The following is a 13,564-nucleotide window of genomic DNA, read 5'->3' as shown; positions in this document are numbered from 1 at the left end:
ACACTCACTTGTTAGGGAAGACGCGGGTGATGCCCCCGTCGGTGGCTGCGAAGACAGCCAAGAGGCTGTACCTGTAAGAAGGGCCGGGCACACCAAGCATCAGTGGGGGTTTGCTCTGTCCCACTCCCCATCCCCATATCCCATCCCAATCCCGCTCTGTCCCCAGCCAGTGCTGCCTGAACCGGGCCACCTCGCCTCCACATACGTGTTGAGGTCCTGGTCCTTCCAGACCCGATCCACCAACTGCTGCGTGATGCCCGTGTCCAGGATCAGGTTGTGCAGGAGGAAGTTGTCACCTTGGGATGAAGACAGAGAGGAGGAGGCAGTGAGGGTTGGCCCCATGGAGGCCACCTGCACCCCCCTGCCTTGCCCCAGCACTCACTCTGCAGCTCCTGAGACCCCAACCCCAGAATGGTTCACCCCTGCCCCATCTCCCTCTTCACCCCAGTCCCTCCCAGTTCCCCCAGCCAGCCCCCCACCAGCCATCCCTGGCTACTCACACTGCTTGGAGTCTGGGGTCACCTTTTCCATGAGGGCAATAAAGTTTTCCAGGAACTCGGTGTTGTTATCCGACAAGTCGAGGTCTTTGCAATACTCTCTGGGGTTTGGGGGACAAGGTTTGTTGTTTGCGAGGATGGAAAAGGCAAGGTCAGTTCTCCCCCAGGACAGCGGGGAGGGCGCTGGTCGTGCTGCCAGCACCCAGGCTTGCTGGGGGACATGACGGTGGTGACGTGCCACCACTCCTGTGCGTGTCACCCTGCCAGGCAGGTGGCTGTGGGCATCTCTGCAGCCAGCCTCTGCTGCCTGCAGCGCCAGCGGCTCAGCCACCATGGCAGCCATCGTGTCCATCACTGCCATGGGCACCGAGGTGCCGTCACCTCTGCCAGGGCCAGGCTTGATGGATCCCAGTTAGCACGGAGTAGTACAACCCTGAACCCGGCTCTCCCCATACTGGTGGGGCTACTGGTGGGCCTGGGTGACTTTGCCACCGTACTTACCTGTGGGACCCTGGGGAGCGGGGACTCCGCTGTGGGTGCCAGCGGGGCTTTGCCTGGGGAACACCCATGGCTGTGCTGGTGGCACCAAGCAGGCACTCGGCAGCCATACCTGCACCCTTTGTGTAGGTGCTGGGTGAGTCCCACCAGAGGAGGTGGGTGCTCGCCTGTGGGCATCAGTGGCCCTGAGCCCCTCCTGGGACAGGCACCATGAGTGGTGCCACATCCGCGCCCCAGCCCTGCTGAGGTGGGGATGGCTCTAACCCTGCTGTCACTGTAAGGCTCTAATGGGATGGCACAGGTCAGTGTGAGCCTCTCAGCCCCAGTGGCTGCAGGCAGTGCCGGGGGTCAGGGCTCCCCCTGCTCACATCACCTCCACCAAGCTCCTGACTCTGCCCAAAACCTCATTAAGAAGACAAATGCCAGAGCAGGGGGTGGCAGGAGCCTGCCCATGGGGCAGCTGGAAGAGCTGGGACACCCTGGTCAGCCCGTGGGGAGCAGCCACCTAAAGCTCTACCCGACACGCACAGATACAGGTACTCACACACCCATGGGGGACATATGGTTTCTGAAAACGTCCATGGCCCATGGCATGGCAGATCATACAGTCGCCCTGGGTGCCACCCCACCACGCGGGACCTCCCTGCTGCAGGAAGGTGCTCACAGCAGAGTCTGAAGGGCTCATCCTGATTTGCAAAGTCTGCTTTTCCCTCTGGCTGCCCCAGGCTGGACACTGACCCCATCATTGTAACCTCAGTGGGGCGGTCAGGGGGCAGACCCACTCCTTGAGCCTTGCACATCACCTCTAGCTATTTTCTTAGCACATTTCTGGGCCAATCTTTTACTAACGGGGTTTTCTGTTTCTCCTTAATACTCTGCTTTGGCTCCCATGTTTTCTGGATCTCACCCCTGCTACTCCATGCATCACCCAGGGACCAGGACTCTCCAGAAAGCCAGGGCTGCACAATAACTACAGTTTGGGCTGGCTCACCCCAAACTGGTGTCAGTGAGTGATCCTGCTGTAGGCAGCTGGCACAGCCTTGATCTGCTGCAGTCCCTAAGAACTGCAAGGATAAAACACCTCCTAATGGGGCATTTAGCTGTTACAATGACATATAAATACACCGGTGATTAGCTGGTAATGTTAATTAGGGCTGGTCAGAGGTTGCACTGCAGTGGCAGGAAGCCCAGGGTGCCAGCAGAACAATGGGGCTGCCTGCTCCCAGCTGAGCAATGGTCCTTTGTCCCCGGACAGGTGGCTTCTGGAGCACAAGTGTGATGGGGAATGGCTGAGGGAGCTGGGGGGTTCAGTCTGGAAAGAGAAGGCTCAGGGGAGACCTGATGGCTCCCTCCAAGTGCCTGACAGGAGGATGGAGCCAGGAGGGGCTGGGCTCTGCTCCCAAGGAACAAGGGATGGGACAAGAGGAAACGGCCTCAAGCTGCCCCAGGGCAGGTTTAGATGGAGCTGAGGAAAAATTCCTGCCCCAGAGGGTGCTCAGGCATTGGAACAGGCTGCCCAGGGCAGGGCTGCAGTCACCATCCCTGCAAGTGCTCACACCCCGTGGAGACGAGGCCTCAGTGCCATGGGGCAGTGGTGGCCTTGGCAGCGCTGGGGTAAGGGTTGGACTGGATGAGCTTAAAGGGCTTTTCCAACCTGGTTGATTCTGTGATCCTAGGACTGGGCTGTGGCACAGCCTGGGGCGGGGGGGACGTGTCTGTCCCTGCTCACAGCCTGCAGCCTCCCCAAAGCCCTGGGCACCCCAAATTTGACCCCAAACCTACCTTCCTCCTGCCTCCCCCCGCAGCCAGCACGACTGTATGATGGCACCGCCGGCCCCTCGCCCGGCGGGGGACTTTCAGAAACTATACCTATATATGCACGCGCAAGGGCCGGGCCCTACCGGGTGCATATATACGGTGCTGGATGCAACCGGGTGGCGGAGCGGGGCCGGGGTCCCGGCGGCAGCCCCCCTCGGCCGAGCGGGCACACGACACACAGAGCGACAGGGGACGGGCAGGGGGGACAAGGCACGATGAGGTGAGGATGGGGAGGGGGGGGCGATGGCGGGGAGGGGGCAGCAGCGGGGCCGGGGCGGATGCACACCTCGGCAAGCGCACACGCAAAGCTACCTGGGAGCAATGAACACATGTCCCTCCGACTCAAAGCTGTTGGGCAGCAGGTATTCAAAATCTGCAACAGAAAGGGAAGGTTATCCTGCGGGGACCGGGGAGCACGACAGCGGGGCCAGGAGGGAGAGAGACGGACAGAGAGAGAGGGGAGGGAATAACAACAGAAAATAAAAGGCATTTGCTGCTCTTGGTAACAAGAGAGGAAGGAAAAGGCCGTTCTGCTGTTGCTGGCACCGCACGGGAAGGAAGGTTATAGCCAAATCGGGAGAGGTTTGCCCATCTCGGCTCGAATTTGCTCGGTCGCGGGCTGGAGGTGCGCGGATGCGTACGCGCGGCCGGTGGCGTGTACGCAGGGACACACAGAGACACACACACATATATATATGTGCGCACACGTAGAGATATATATATATATATATATGCATGTTTGGGAGGGTGTGAGGCGTCTCTCTCTCGGGGGACGGGGTGGTTGAGGACAGGGAACCGCATGCTGCGCTCCTGGCCGCAGGAGGATCACCAGAACACTCGGTTGTCGGGAGAAAGAAAAAGGAGTTTTCAGGCATCGACATGGCCAAACGGGGCTCCTTGCTGAGGACAGTCCAACCAGAGGCTCCCTGCCCAGCACCGGGCAACGCGCTGCCGGGCTCTGCCGCGGCACCGTCCCTCCCCGGGGTGGTGGGACCCCAATGGGGACCGGGTCCATGCTCGCACACCAGCCCGGCACCTCGCTCTGCTTTAAGGGGGGGTGGCAGTGCAGCAGGGCTTGGGGTGCCTCTTGGGACCCCCCCCCGACATCGGGGTGGCAGATGCAGGGTTCAGCTCATGGGTTAGGGGGTGGGTGTGGGGGTGCTATGGGACAACCCAGGGCATCAGCCCCCCCATGGGCACCGCCACCCCCAGCCCTCCCACCGGCCCCCGGTGCATGGCACGGCACAGCCAGAGGTTGGACTGTTGCTCTCCGAGGGCTGTAGGCAGGGGCTGGGTACAAGCCAATGAGAGGAAGAGGAAGAGGAGGAGGAGGAGGGTACAAAACACTCGTACTTGGTCCATCAGCATTGCCATCACAGGGTCACCGGGAGGAGGCAACTCAAAGCTGATGGAACAGGGCTGAGGGTGACACGTGGGACAAATCCGGCCCTGGGTCGCATGGCTGAGCTCCTGCTCCACTGCAGGGGGGTTATCAGCCCTGGCCTCAGTGGGACCTTGGCATAGAACTTAGCTGCTCCTGCGGGCACGGATGGTGCTGGGATGCTGCGGCTGCCAGGGGCTTCATGCCATGCTGGGCCAGCAAGGACAGCCACTGAGCAGTGTGAGACCCTGCCCCAGGCTCACCTTCCCCTGTGCAGCGGGTGGCATCACCCCAGGGCGCTCCCATCCCCACCTCTGCCAAGAGGTTGTGCTTGGGGGGCTTCCCCCAAAACACTTGTCCCAGAGGGTGACGATGGCAGAGGACTGGGTCCCCACCTTCCCTCCATCCCTGCCACCTTTGGGTGCCCACCTACAGCCCCCCACTCCCTGCACAGCCCTATCCCTTCAGGTTGAGTTGTCTTGGGGAGGAAGAAGCAGAGGAGCTGGGACAGAGGAGAAGGAGCCAGAGGAGGCGAGCGGGGTGGGGGAGAGGAGCAAGAAGGGCCAGGGTAGGGGAGAGGAAGAGCAAGGGCATCAAACTAGCTACGAAAAACCTCGTGGATCGAAAACAGCAGTTTCATACAAGATCAGCTCTTGAACAATACCAAACCGGGTTTGGGAGCAATGCGCGGGGAGGGAGTGGGGGATCGTCGTGACAAAGCTCTCATGGACAGAACAAGACATGTTGCTTTCAAATAAAGGGGGAACTGGAGGAGAGGAGGAGGAGGAGGAGGGAGGAAGGGCGAGTCGGTGGCGGTTTGCAGGTTCGGCGTGGCAAACGGGCAGGGAGATGGGCAAGCAGGGGGCTGGGAGGGACTGGACACGGGGCAGGGGACGGGGTGGTGAAGGTGAGTGGTCTGAGACTGAAAATACTTGCCCTTCATTTTGATGTTTGGTACTGTGTGAATCCACCATAGAGAGAAAGCAAGAAAAACAACAAACAAAAAAACAACAAACAAAAAAAAAGGGGGTTGGGTGGAAAGGGGGAAGGGGGGGCACAAACAATATTTTATTCAATCGCCGTTTGAATAAAAATATTGTGTATCATAATCATACCAAAAGGAAACCTCTTGCAAAAAACGACATGAAGAAAAGGAAAAGAGAAACCCAGTAACAGAAGGAAAAGCAAAGCCACGGTGAAATAAGAATCAACAAAAAATAAGTATGCAAAGATATAACTAGAGAAATATATATAAATATATTCAATACTCCAACGGAAAATGAAAGTCAGTAGCAAACAGTTGCAACAGTCTTGGTATCAAGATGTCCTCACTGAGTCAGGGGGCATGCACGGCGGGGGGGAGGACGGGGGGATCCCCCTCCCGGGGACAGGGACAGCCTGGCCTCGTCCCTGCAGGGACACGGGGCTCCTGCCAACGGATGGAGGGGCAGGGGCCGGGGCTGCAGTGGGGCTGGGGTCAAGCCGCCATCGAGGGCAAGAAACGGGTGGAACCGGAGAGGAGAGGGGAAGGGTCCGGTTCTGCCACAGGGGAGAGGGTCCCTGGGAGCAGCGTGGACCTGTGGTGGGAAAAAGGCTTGGGGGTCAGGGGAGAGAGAAAGAGAGAGAAAGGGGGGGGCCAGGCTAACACACACGTACACAGACTAATTCCAAACGAAAATCGAAACCAACCGAAACCGAACTCATAAAAAGAAGAAGAAATGGCTTAAACCGAAACCAAAGAATCGTAAGAAACCAAAGGAAACTCGAGAGATCCATGCAAACTTTCCCAGGCTCGCAAATTAAGTGGCTGCTACAGCGTCATCCCTTGTCCCCGGGAGGCGAAGTGGCAGCGGTGCAGCCCCTGCCTGCGCCGGGCAGCGCCTGCCTGCATCCTGGGGCTCCGGTTTTGGGGAGCAAAGCATCAAGCCCAAACCCTGGCGCGCCCCAGGCAGGCAGCTCGCTCCCCCTCCGTGCATCCACCTCTACTCACGCCTGACTTTTCCTGGTTTGCCTCTCTCAGTGATCCCTATCTCCTTTTGCTTTGTGTTTCACCCCCCCACCCTCCCACCCCCCACAGCCGTGGGCTGGTGTCGGGGTGAGCAGGAGTGCGAGAGGGCAGTGGGGAGAGCCAGGGGCTACTTACACTTCACTTGCAGGATCTGGTCGCTGAGGTTGGCCTGGATGTAGTAGGTGCTGTAGGGAGGCAGAACCAGCCCCAGGCTGCGGAGGGGGAGAGCAGACAGGCGGTGTAAGGCTTTACACCCACCCAGAGCCCTTGGCCAGCCCCTGCCTGGCACCCCTTGGTTGGTGGCAGGCAGCAGCCCCACTGGCCCCCTGCACAGTTCACTGTGCCCAGCGCTGTCCTGGGGTGCCCAGGGTTGTCTTTAGGATCATCCTGGGGCATCCATGGTCAACCCCAGAGCATCCATGGTTATCTTGGTGGCACCCAGACTTGTCCTCAAAGCACCCAGGCTATCCACAGAGCACCTAGGGTAATCCTGGGGCACCCAGGGCCACCCTTGGAGCATGCAGGGCCATTCTGGTAGCACCCAGGGTCATCCCTAGCACACCTACTGCCATCCTGTGGTATCCAGGTTTGTCTCCAGAGCACCCAGTCACCCAGGGTTGTCCCCAGGGCACTCAGGGCCATCCCCACAGCACCTAGGGCCATCCTGGGGGCACCCAGGGCTATCCCGGGGCACAGGAGGTGACAAGCCTGTCCAGGCAGGGCTTAGATGGACAGGAGGCACCCGCCTGAGAACCAAGTGCGATGCACATGGAAGAGGGACACAACATCCCTGTAGTGGAGGAAGGTGTGGAGAGACCCAGCCCTTGAAAGAAAGAACGAAACCTTCCCAGAGAGGAGAGACCAAAGACAACGATTACACAGGCCCTGGCTACAGGCAAGCCATGAAGGAGAGGGATCCACCAGCCAGGAGTCTGAACCCATGGGACACTGCTGGAGGGAGCTGGGCTCCTGGGTGCCCGCTGCAGTGGCCAGTGGTCTCGACAGTGCTGCTTGGTTCCATAGCGGGGCCACTGTGGGGGACAGGACTGGGGCTGTGCCATGGACATCTGACAGTGCTGGGAGGTGGCTGTGACCCTTGCCAGCCCCTCCTGAGCTGGGTGGCAGGAGGAGGAGGGTACCCCGGGTGGTAGGGGGACCACATGGCTCCTCACAGGATGAAGGCAACGTGAGTTGGACAGCATGGACATGATGCCGAGGTCTTTTTTACACATCTGCTGGTGCAATCTGGGTGATAAATGCAGGGGGCAGCTTTGCTGCCTGTGCTGCAGGGTGGGTGCATCTCACTGCACAGGACCGCAGAGCAGGCAAAGACCTGCACAAGCCCAGCCCCTGTCCTGTGCACAAGTCCAGGCTGCACAGGACCGCAGCGCTGGGCTGGTGTGGGTCTGGCTGATGCCAGGTGAGGACGGTTGTGCCACCAGTGCCACTCACCTGTAGTTGGTGCTTTTTATGGGGGCCCATGTGTAGGTCCTGAACACCTCGTCGATGTATTGCTGTGGGTCAGAGGGAGCCAGTCAGGCCTCTGTGGTGCTAGGACACTGCTGGTGCAGTGACAGGGAACCCCGGCTGCTGGGGTGGTGCTCAGCACAGTGGTAGCTTTTACCATGACCCCCTTCCCTGCAGCATTACCTCATCCAGAGACTTGATGAGGGTCTTGATGAACCTCTGCCCATCATTCCCATCAATCATGCTTCTCCGGATCTGGGGGACAACAGAGGGAGGAGGCAACTGAGGGTCACAGAGCCCTGCCATGTGCCTGCAGGCACCCACCCCCCAGTGGGTTTGCACCAGGGGTGCAGATGTGAGGGTGAGTAGCCTGGGGTCAGGGGATCATCATGCTCACACCCAGGGGACAGTGACCCAGCTCCCATCCCTGCTGTGATCCCACGGGATATGTGCCGGGGCCCTTAGCGTGAGGTGCTCCCCGGGGCAGGCTGGAGGGGCTGAGTGCCCTTTGCAACTGCAGATGGGGGCAGCATGTACCCCAAAAGCTGCCCCTGGGTCTGCCCACCTCCTCCTTGTTCTCGTCCTCCAGCTCAGCATCCAGGAAGTCCAGCGTCACCGGCTCACGGAAATTGATGATCTGCAGGCAGAGAGAGAGAGCCAGGGAAGGGCTCAGGGCTCCCGCATCCGCTGCTGAGTCCAGGCAAACTCATCACAATTCCCACAATTAGCTCCCAACGACCCCGGGAAGCTGCCTTATCCCACAAGACCCGGATAACCCTGCTGCTGCCACCCCAACGGGCCCCTCCTCACCTGGGGCTGCAGGTTGGGGTGCAGCAGGACGTAGCCGTTCAGGTCGATGGCGAAGACGTAACCGTTTGCCCCCAGCTGCGAGAGGACAGGAGGAGGGATGAGGCTGGCCAGGCGGCTCTGAACCACGCCATGCTGTGCCGGTGTGATCGCCCTCACCTCTGCAGGCAGAGCTCACCCCATGCCACCCCTGGGGCTCAGCCTTTTCTATCCATCTATTTCTACTCTCAGCCAACAGCATCTCTCATCCTGGCTCTGGATTTTGCCTGCTGCCCCTTTCCCCAGGCTGGCAAGGTTTATTGCCTGCTCACCCTGCAAGGGTTTGGGCTCTGCTCTGATTCCCAGAGCATCATTCAGCTATGATCCCTGTCTGCCTGCCCTAGTCCTGCCTGCAGTCATGGCCTCAGCACCCTGTTACCACCAGCACTGCTGGAAGTGCAATGGGGTGCTGTGGGTTGCAGCTCGGGGCTCCCTGCAGCGGGTTCCCACTCCAAGCTTGGGCAGTGCAGGGCAGGGATGGAGGGGAAGGGACCGCACGCACGTTGTATCGTGGAGTCAGCCTCTTGATGTCGTTGAGAGCCACATCGATCCCCATCACGCCCAGGATGAGCTGGTTCTGGAAGGAAGCGCAGGGAGGGGGACAGGTAGGACCAGGGCTGTCACCTGCCACCACCAGTACAGGGATGGGAAAACAGGGACCTCTTCTCCCTCTGAGGATGTGTGTCGAGATCCAGACACTGCAGGGGCCCAGGGTGGGATGTGCCAGCCCCCCCAGATCCTTCCGTGGGACACTGCATCCCCCAGGGACTTGCAGCTGCCAGCTGGCCCCACTGAATGGGAGAGCTAGCGGGATGGCAGTCACCCTGGTACCACCCCAGGGAGGGGGTGCAGGCCAGGCAGCACCCCGGGGTGCCAGTGCCCCCCAGCCATGCAGCCGGCATCAGGGCACTCTCCCCGCAACCCTACAATGGGGGTCCCAGTGCAGGCAAGTTGGTGCAGCCACAGTCTCCTACCTTCCTGTCACTGCTGTCCTCCGTCAGGTTGAACACTGGCAGCGTGCCAGTCACCACCAGGCCCAGCCCCTGCACAAGCACAGAAGGGTGTCCTATGGGGCTGGGAGACTGGGGGTCCCCACCTGCACCCCGAGGATGGGGGATCCTTACCAGGGCATCCTGATAGACATTGGTCCACTGAACCTGCTTGGCTCGGTTCCCTGCCAGGACCATGGGTCTGCCCAGCACATCCAAGTACTCCTGCAAGAACACAGAATGGAGAAAGCACCATGTGGAAACCGATGCCTCCTTGCTCCAAGCTGGTGACAGCCCTGTCCCCGTGCACACCCTGGGATTATTAACAGAGTGCTTGGTGCTAGCCCTGGCTGCAGGCTGAGTTAGGGGAAGGAGCTTGGCATCCAAGGGTGATGCTCCAGCTGAAACCAAACGGCCTGTAGAGATGCAAACAAGATGCTGCTCACTATTGTCAGGGCACGGCAGGGCAGGGGCTCCCCAGGAAGCCATCAGCCAGACCTCTCCCAGCTCCCACCCATCCTGGCCTTTTGGGATCTTCTCCTGAGGCAGGTTTCCCTTATCCTGGCTCTCCTTGCCAAGGCAGACCTCTGGGCAGGGGACAGCCCCTGTGCCATGATGCCAACCCTGCCCCGAGGGGCTGCCCTGCTCAGGTACCCTCACCACCTGCCTACCATGTGCATCCAATATGGAAAAGGGGCAGGAGAGGGGCAGTGGGATGGGACGCGGTGTGAGGCACACACGCTTGGCTCTGCTGAATGGGCTGCTGCTGGGGTGGCCCTGCCTGCTCCTGCTCCCGCCTGCTCTGCTCTGCTGTGTGCTCATTAAAGCCTCATGTCTCATAATTAGTCACTCAAAAGGCAGCAGGTCCGTGGGGAGCTGCAGAAGATGAATTACTTATTTCAATAGCGCACGGCCTGGCTGAGGGCTCGGCTCCCCAGCTCGCTGCCGTGCTCACTGCCAGCCTTAGGCTCACTGCCAGGGCTGCGGCTGCCTGAGCACAGCCCAAGGCAGGGCACCCCATCCCCAGAGGGCAGTGCTGCCTGCCTGCACCCTGACGTACCTGCGTGTTGATGCGGATGGCACCGATGGAGGGGATTTCAAAGTAGTAACCTTGGGAAAGAGAGACAAAGGCAGCTGGGGGGGTTCTCCGTCTGCCTGTCCAGCAGCCTGGCTGTCCTGCTGCCCTCCAGGCTTGCAGCAAGCGCCTTGCTGACAGCGGCACACACCGGAGCACCGGTGCCAGCCCCCATTGGAGGCGTGAGCCAAGCCCCTGCAGCCTCCCGTGCCCGCTGGGTGCTGGCCCCGCTCACCTTTGTTGGCGCAGGCCATCCACTGCAGCGGGGTCACGTCGTAGTTGTGCTGCCCAACTGAGAAGGTGAAGACCCGCACCTGCGGCAGAGCACACGGTGAGGGATGGCCGGTGGGCACCCAGGGCCTCCACACCGGCTGATGGCACCCTCCCCGGGGACAGCGTGGCACTGCCTGCCATGGCCCACAGACTGAGATGCCCCCAGCCAAGTGCAGGCAGGCAGGAGGCGCGGATGCTTGGCTGTGCTGGCAGCAGGGCAGCCCCTCTCCTCACCCAGCCATGGCCACTCCTATGCTGCAGCACCACTGTGATGGCCAAAGCCCCCCGCCCCAGGGGTCTTTGTGCTGGAGCATCGCTGCACCCAGAAGGGTCTGTGCTCCCTGAGGGTATTGCATGGATCACATCTCCCCACCTCACAGGTCTTCAGGTCTTGGTGGAGACCCTCCTGCAGGTTTGTCTGCTCCCAGCTGGGGTGTGCTTTCCCCAGGGATGGCATTTATGAAGCCCACCAGCCCCATCCCCTCCCCAGCAGCCTGCGGCATGCCTCGTCCCATTGCCTCCCTCACGCCAATGTGGGAACCAGCTATAAACAGCACTGACGTGCCAGCTGTCCCATTACCAGGGCAGCAGCAGAAGCAGGCTGTCAGGGAGAGAGGATGGGGATGAGTCAAACAAGGTGGAAGCTGGCAATGGAGCTGGAGCAGCCCCCTCTCTCCCTAGTGAGCAGCCTCAGCCTGGCACATGACCCCACAGCCCCTCACCGTCTTATTGGGCCAGTTGTACTTCTCAAAGACGTCCTGCACTCGGTCCTCACCGCCGTCTGTGAACATCATGATCATCTTGTTGCAGTTGGCACGTGTGATGTTGGACTGTGGGGCAGAGAAATGGCGCCTGAGGCTGGACCTGAGCGAGCTCTGCCGGGCTGGATGCGGCCAGGAGGGCTGGCCACGACCCATCTCTTTTCCCAGCCTGTTTCAGTGGGGTGAGGGTGGTCAGGGTGAATGGGCAGGAGGAGGGACACTGTCTGCTTGGAAATGATGTTGTGATTATTGCTGCTCAGCACCTAATAGCACCATTCATCTTTATTTTGTCTCTGGCACGGTGTCTGGCTCCATCTCCCTCCACCCAGCTCTCATGGCTTTTAATAACACAGAGGGGCTGCGGCTCCAGCAAAACCTCAGCTACAGCACACCAGGAAGTGGGATGTACCCCCCAGCATTGCAAAGGAGGACAAGGAGCCCTCTGGATGCTGAAGCCCCAGGTACAGGGCAGCAGCCAGGTACTCAGAGCTCTCCCACGGCCCCCACCACCCATGGGTACACTCTGCTCACCCTACCCCACATTCTGGCCCCCAGCTCACGTTCTGCAGCTGGTCGAAGGCGTACTCAAAGCCAGCCTTGTAGTCGGTTGTGCCCTTGGCCACCATCCCCTGCACGTCCTCCTTGAAGACCTTCTTGTTCCGGATGTTGGCCTGCACCAGGTGCTTGAAGCATGACACCGGTTTCGCCTTCTCATTGAACTGGGAGGCAAAACGGGAGGAAGCTGCAGACGGGGACAGGGGCAGCCCCAGCAGGCACAAACCACCTGCCACACAGCTCCCATGGATGGGAGGTGGCCTGAGCATCCTATATCCCATGTCCCAGGGATGGCTGATGCTGATGCTGAGACCAAGGCTTAGCTTGGGCCAAAGCACCACTGAGCCACCCGGCACGGGTGCTGGCAGTGGGCTCACCTGCACCCCCGGTTCTGCAGGGTGCCCCCCCGCCTCGTGCAAGCAGCCGTGCCACGCCGTGCCGGCAGTGGGAGCAGGTGCTGTCTCCCGCTTATGGCTTCATTTGCTGGCAATAGGGCCCATTCATTAGGGGAGCAGCGATCCAGCTGAGGGAGCCAGGCCAGACACGTTAATTAGCGCCGGCGTGCTTGTGGCCAGACAGGGGAGGGCCGGCACGGGCTGGGTGCCCAGCGAGGCACAGACGCGGTGGCACGGCCACTGTGCTGCCCGAGGTCACGGGCTGGTGGCATCGCCACCGGGGGAATGATGGCAGTGGCTGCTTGGGATCACCCTGGGAGCGTTTCTGCCAAACGCCCTGCGATGGGAGCAGCTCTGGTTTGCCACCACGGAGAGCCAAGCCTGCAGCAGCCACGTCCTTGCTTATGTGCAGGTGGGTGGTTAAATAGGAAAGAGATGGCATTTCTCTCTCTGCAGAGCTCGCTGCCAGGTGGGGCTGGGGGCAAAGGACTCTCACAGTGGGGAGCTGGGAGCTGGCTGCGGGGCACAGCTCTGCTGCCCACCCTGCAGCACTCACCGAGGCCACGTTGACATAATCGTCATCTGAGAGGGTGTCCAGCATCTCATAGACAGAGGTCTTCATCAGCTTGAGGGTGAGGCCGCTTACGCTACCGCTCCTGGCAGGAGAGAGGGGAGCTGGGGCTCAGCAGTGAGGGGGGACGGGGCTCCCCACCAGTGCTGTCCCACACAGGGCCACCAGTGGGACAGTGGCAGCCCGGTGAGCTGTGCCACCATCCTGGCCTGGCTCAGCCCCCACCCGTGTACTCACACATCCACAATGATGACCATGTCCTTTGGGGACGAGGCTCCTTGGATGTACCTGTGGGGTGCAGAGGGGGTTCAGTAGGCTTGACCCCGACCCTGCTGGGAGCATCCCCAGAGCAAAGCTGTGCCAGGCACAGCCTTGCTGAGTACCCGTGCACCAGGGCTGTGGTGACCCACGGTGAGGAGCAGGGACGAGG

General features: G+C 60.6%; 1 protein-coding gene across 4 annotated transcripts in view; it reads right to left on the bottom strand.

Annotated features, from left to right (window-relative positions):
- CACNA2D2 (calcium voltage-gated channel auxiliary subunit alpha2delta 2) overlaps nucleotides 1-13,564 on the bottom strand; it is a 233,437-nt gene that overhangs the window by 4,581 nt on the left and 215,292 nt on the right. For 3 of the 4 annotated variants that reach the window (XM_062610205.1, XM_062610203.1, XM_062610206.1), the window contains 19 exons: nucleotides 13,372-13,422; nucleotides 13,120-13,219; nucleotides 12,174-12,332; nucleotides 11,575-11,682; nucleotides 10,815-10,893; nucleotides 10,565-10,614; nucleotides 9,640-9,729; nucleotides 9,490-9,558; nucleotides 9,018-9,092; nucleotides 8,480-8,554; nucleotides 8,235-8,306; nucleotides 7,853-7,924; nucleotides 7,655-7,716; nucleotides 6,338-6,414; nucleotides 5,131-5,151; nucleotides 3,126-3,186; nucleotides 501-598; nucleotides 206-296; nucleotides 9-71 (listed from right to left, as the gene is read on the bottom strand). In XM_062610205.1, coding sequence (XP_062466189.1) covers nucleotides 9-71; nucleotides 206-296; nucleotides 501-598; nucleotides 3,126-3,186; nucleotides 5,131-5,151; nucleotides 6,338-6,414; nucleotides 7,655-7,716; nucleotides 7,853-7,924; nucleotides 8,235-8,306; nucleotides 8,480-8,554; nucleotides 9,018-9,092; nucleotides 9,490-9,558; nucleotides 9,640-9,729; nucleotides 10,565-10,614; nucleotides 10,815-10,893; nucleotides 11,575-11,682; nucleotides 12,174-12,332; nucleotides 13,120-13,219; nucleotides 13,372-13,422 — 1,473 coding nt within the window. The remainder of the gene's footprint in view (nucleotides 1-8; nucleotides 72-205; nucleotides 297-500; nucleotides 599-3,125; nucleotides 3,187-5,130; nucleotides 5,152-6,337; nucleotides 6,415-7,654; nucleotides 7,717-7,852; nucleotides 7,925-8,234; nucleotides 8,307-8,479; nucleotides 8,555-9,017; nucleotides 9,093-9,489; nucleotides 9,559-9,639; nucleotides 9,730-10,564; nucleotides 10,615-10,814; nucleotides 10,894-11,574; nucleotides 11,683-12,173; nucleotides 12,333-13,119; nucleotides 13,220-13,371; nucleotides 13,423-13,564) is intronic. The other variant, XM_062610204.1, reaches the window with a different exon arrangement.

Source organism: Pezoporus occidentalis, unplaced genomic scaffold (genome assembly GCF_034315485.1).
Source record: "Pezoporus occidentalis ecotype Australia unplaced genomic scaffold, CSIRO_AGI_Poc_V1 ctg145, whole genome shotgun sequence".
In the NCBI taxonomy this organism is placed as follows: Eukaryota; Metazoa; Chordata; class Aves; order Psittaciformes; family Psittacidae; genus Pezoporus; species Pezoporus occidentalis.
Note: the sequence above shows the minus strand (reverse complement) of the source record. Positions and strands in the feature narration are given on the sequence as shown.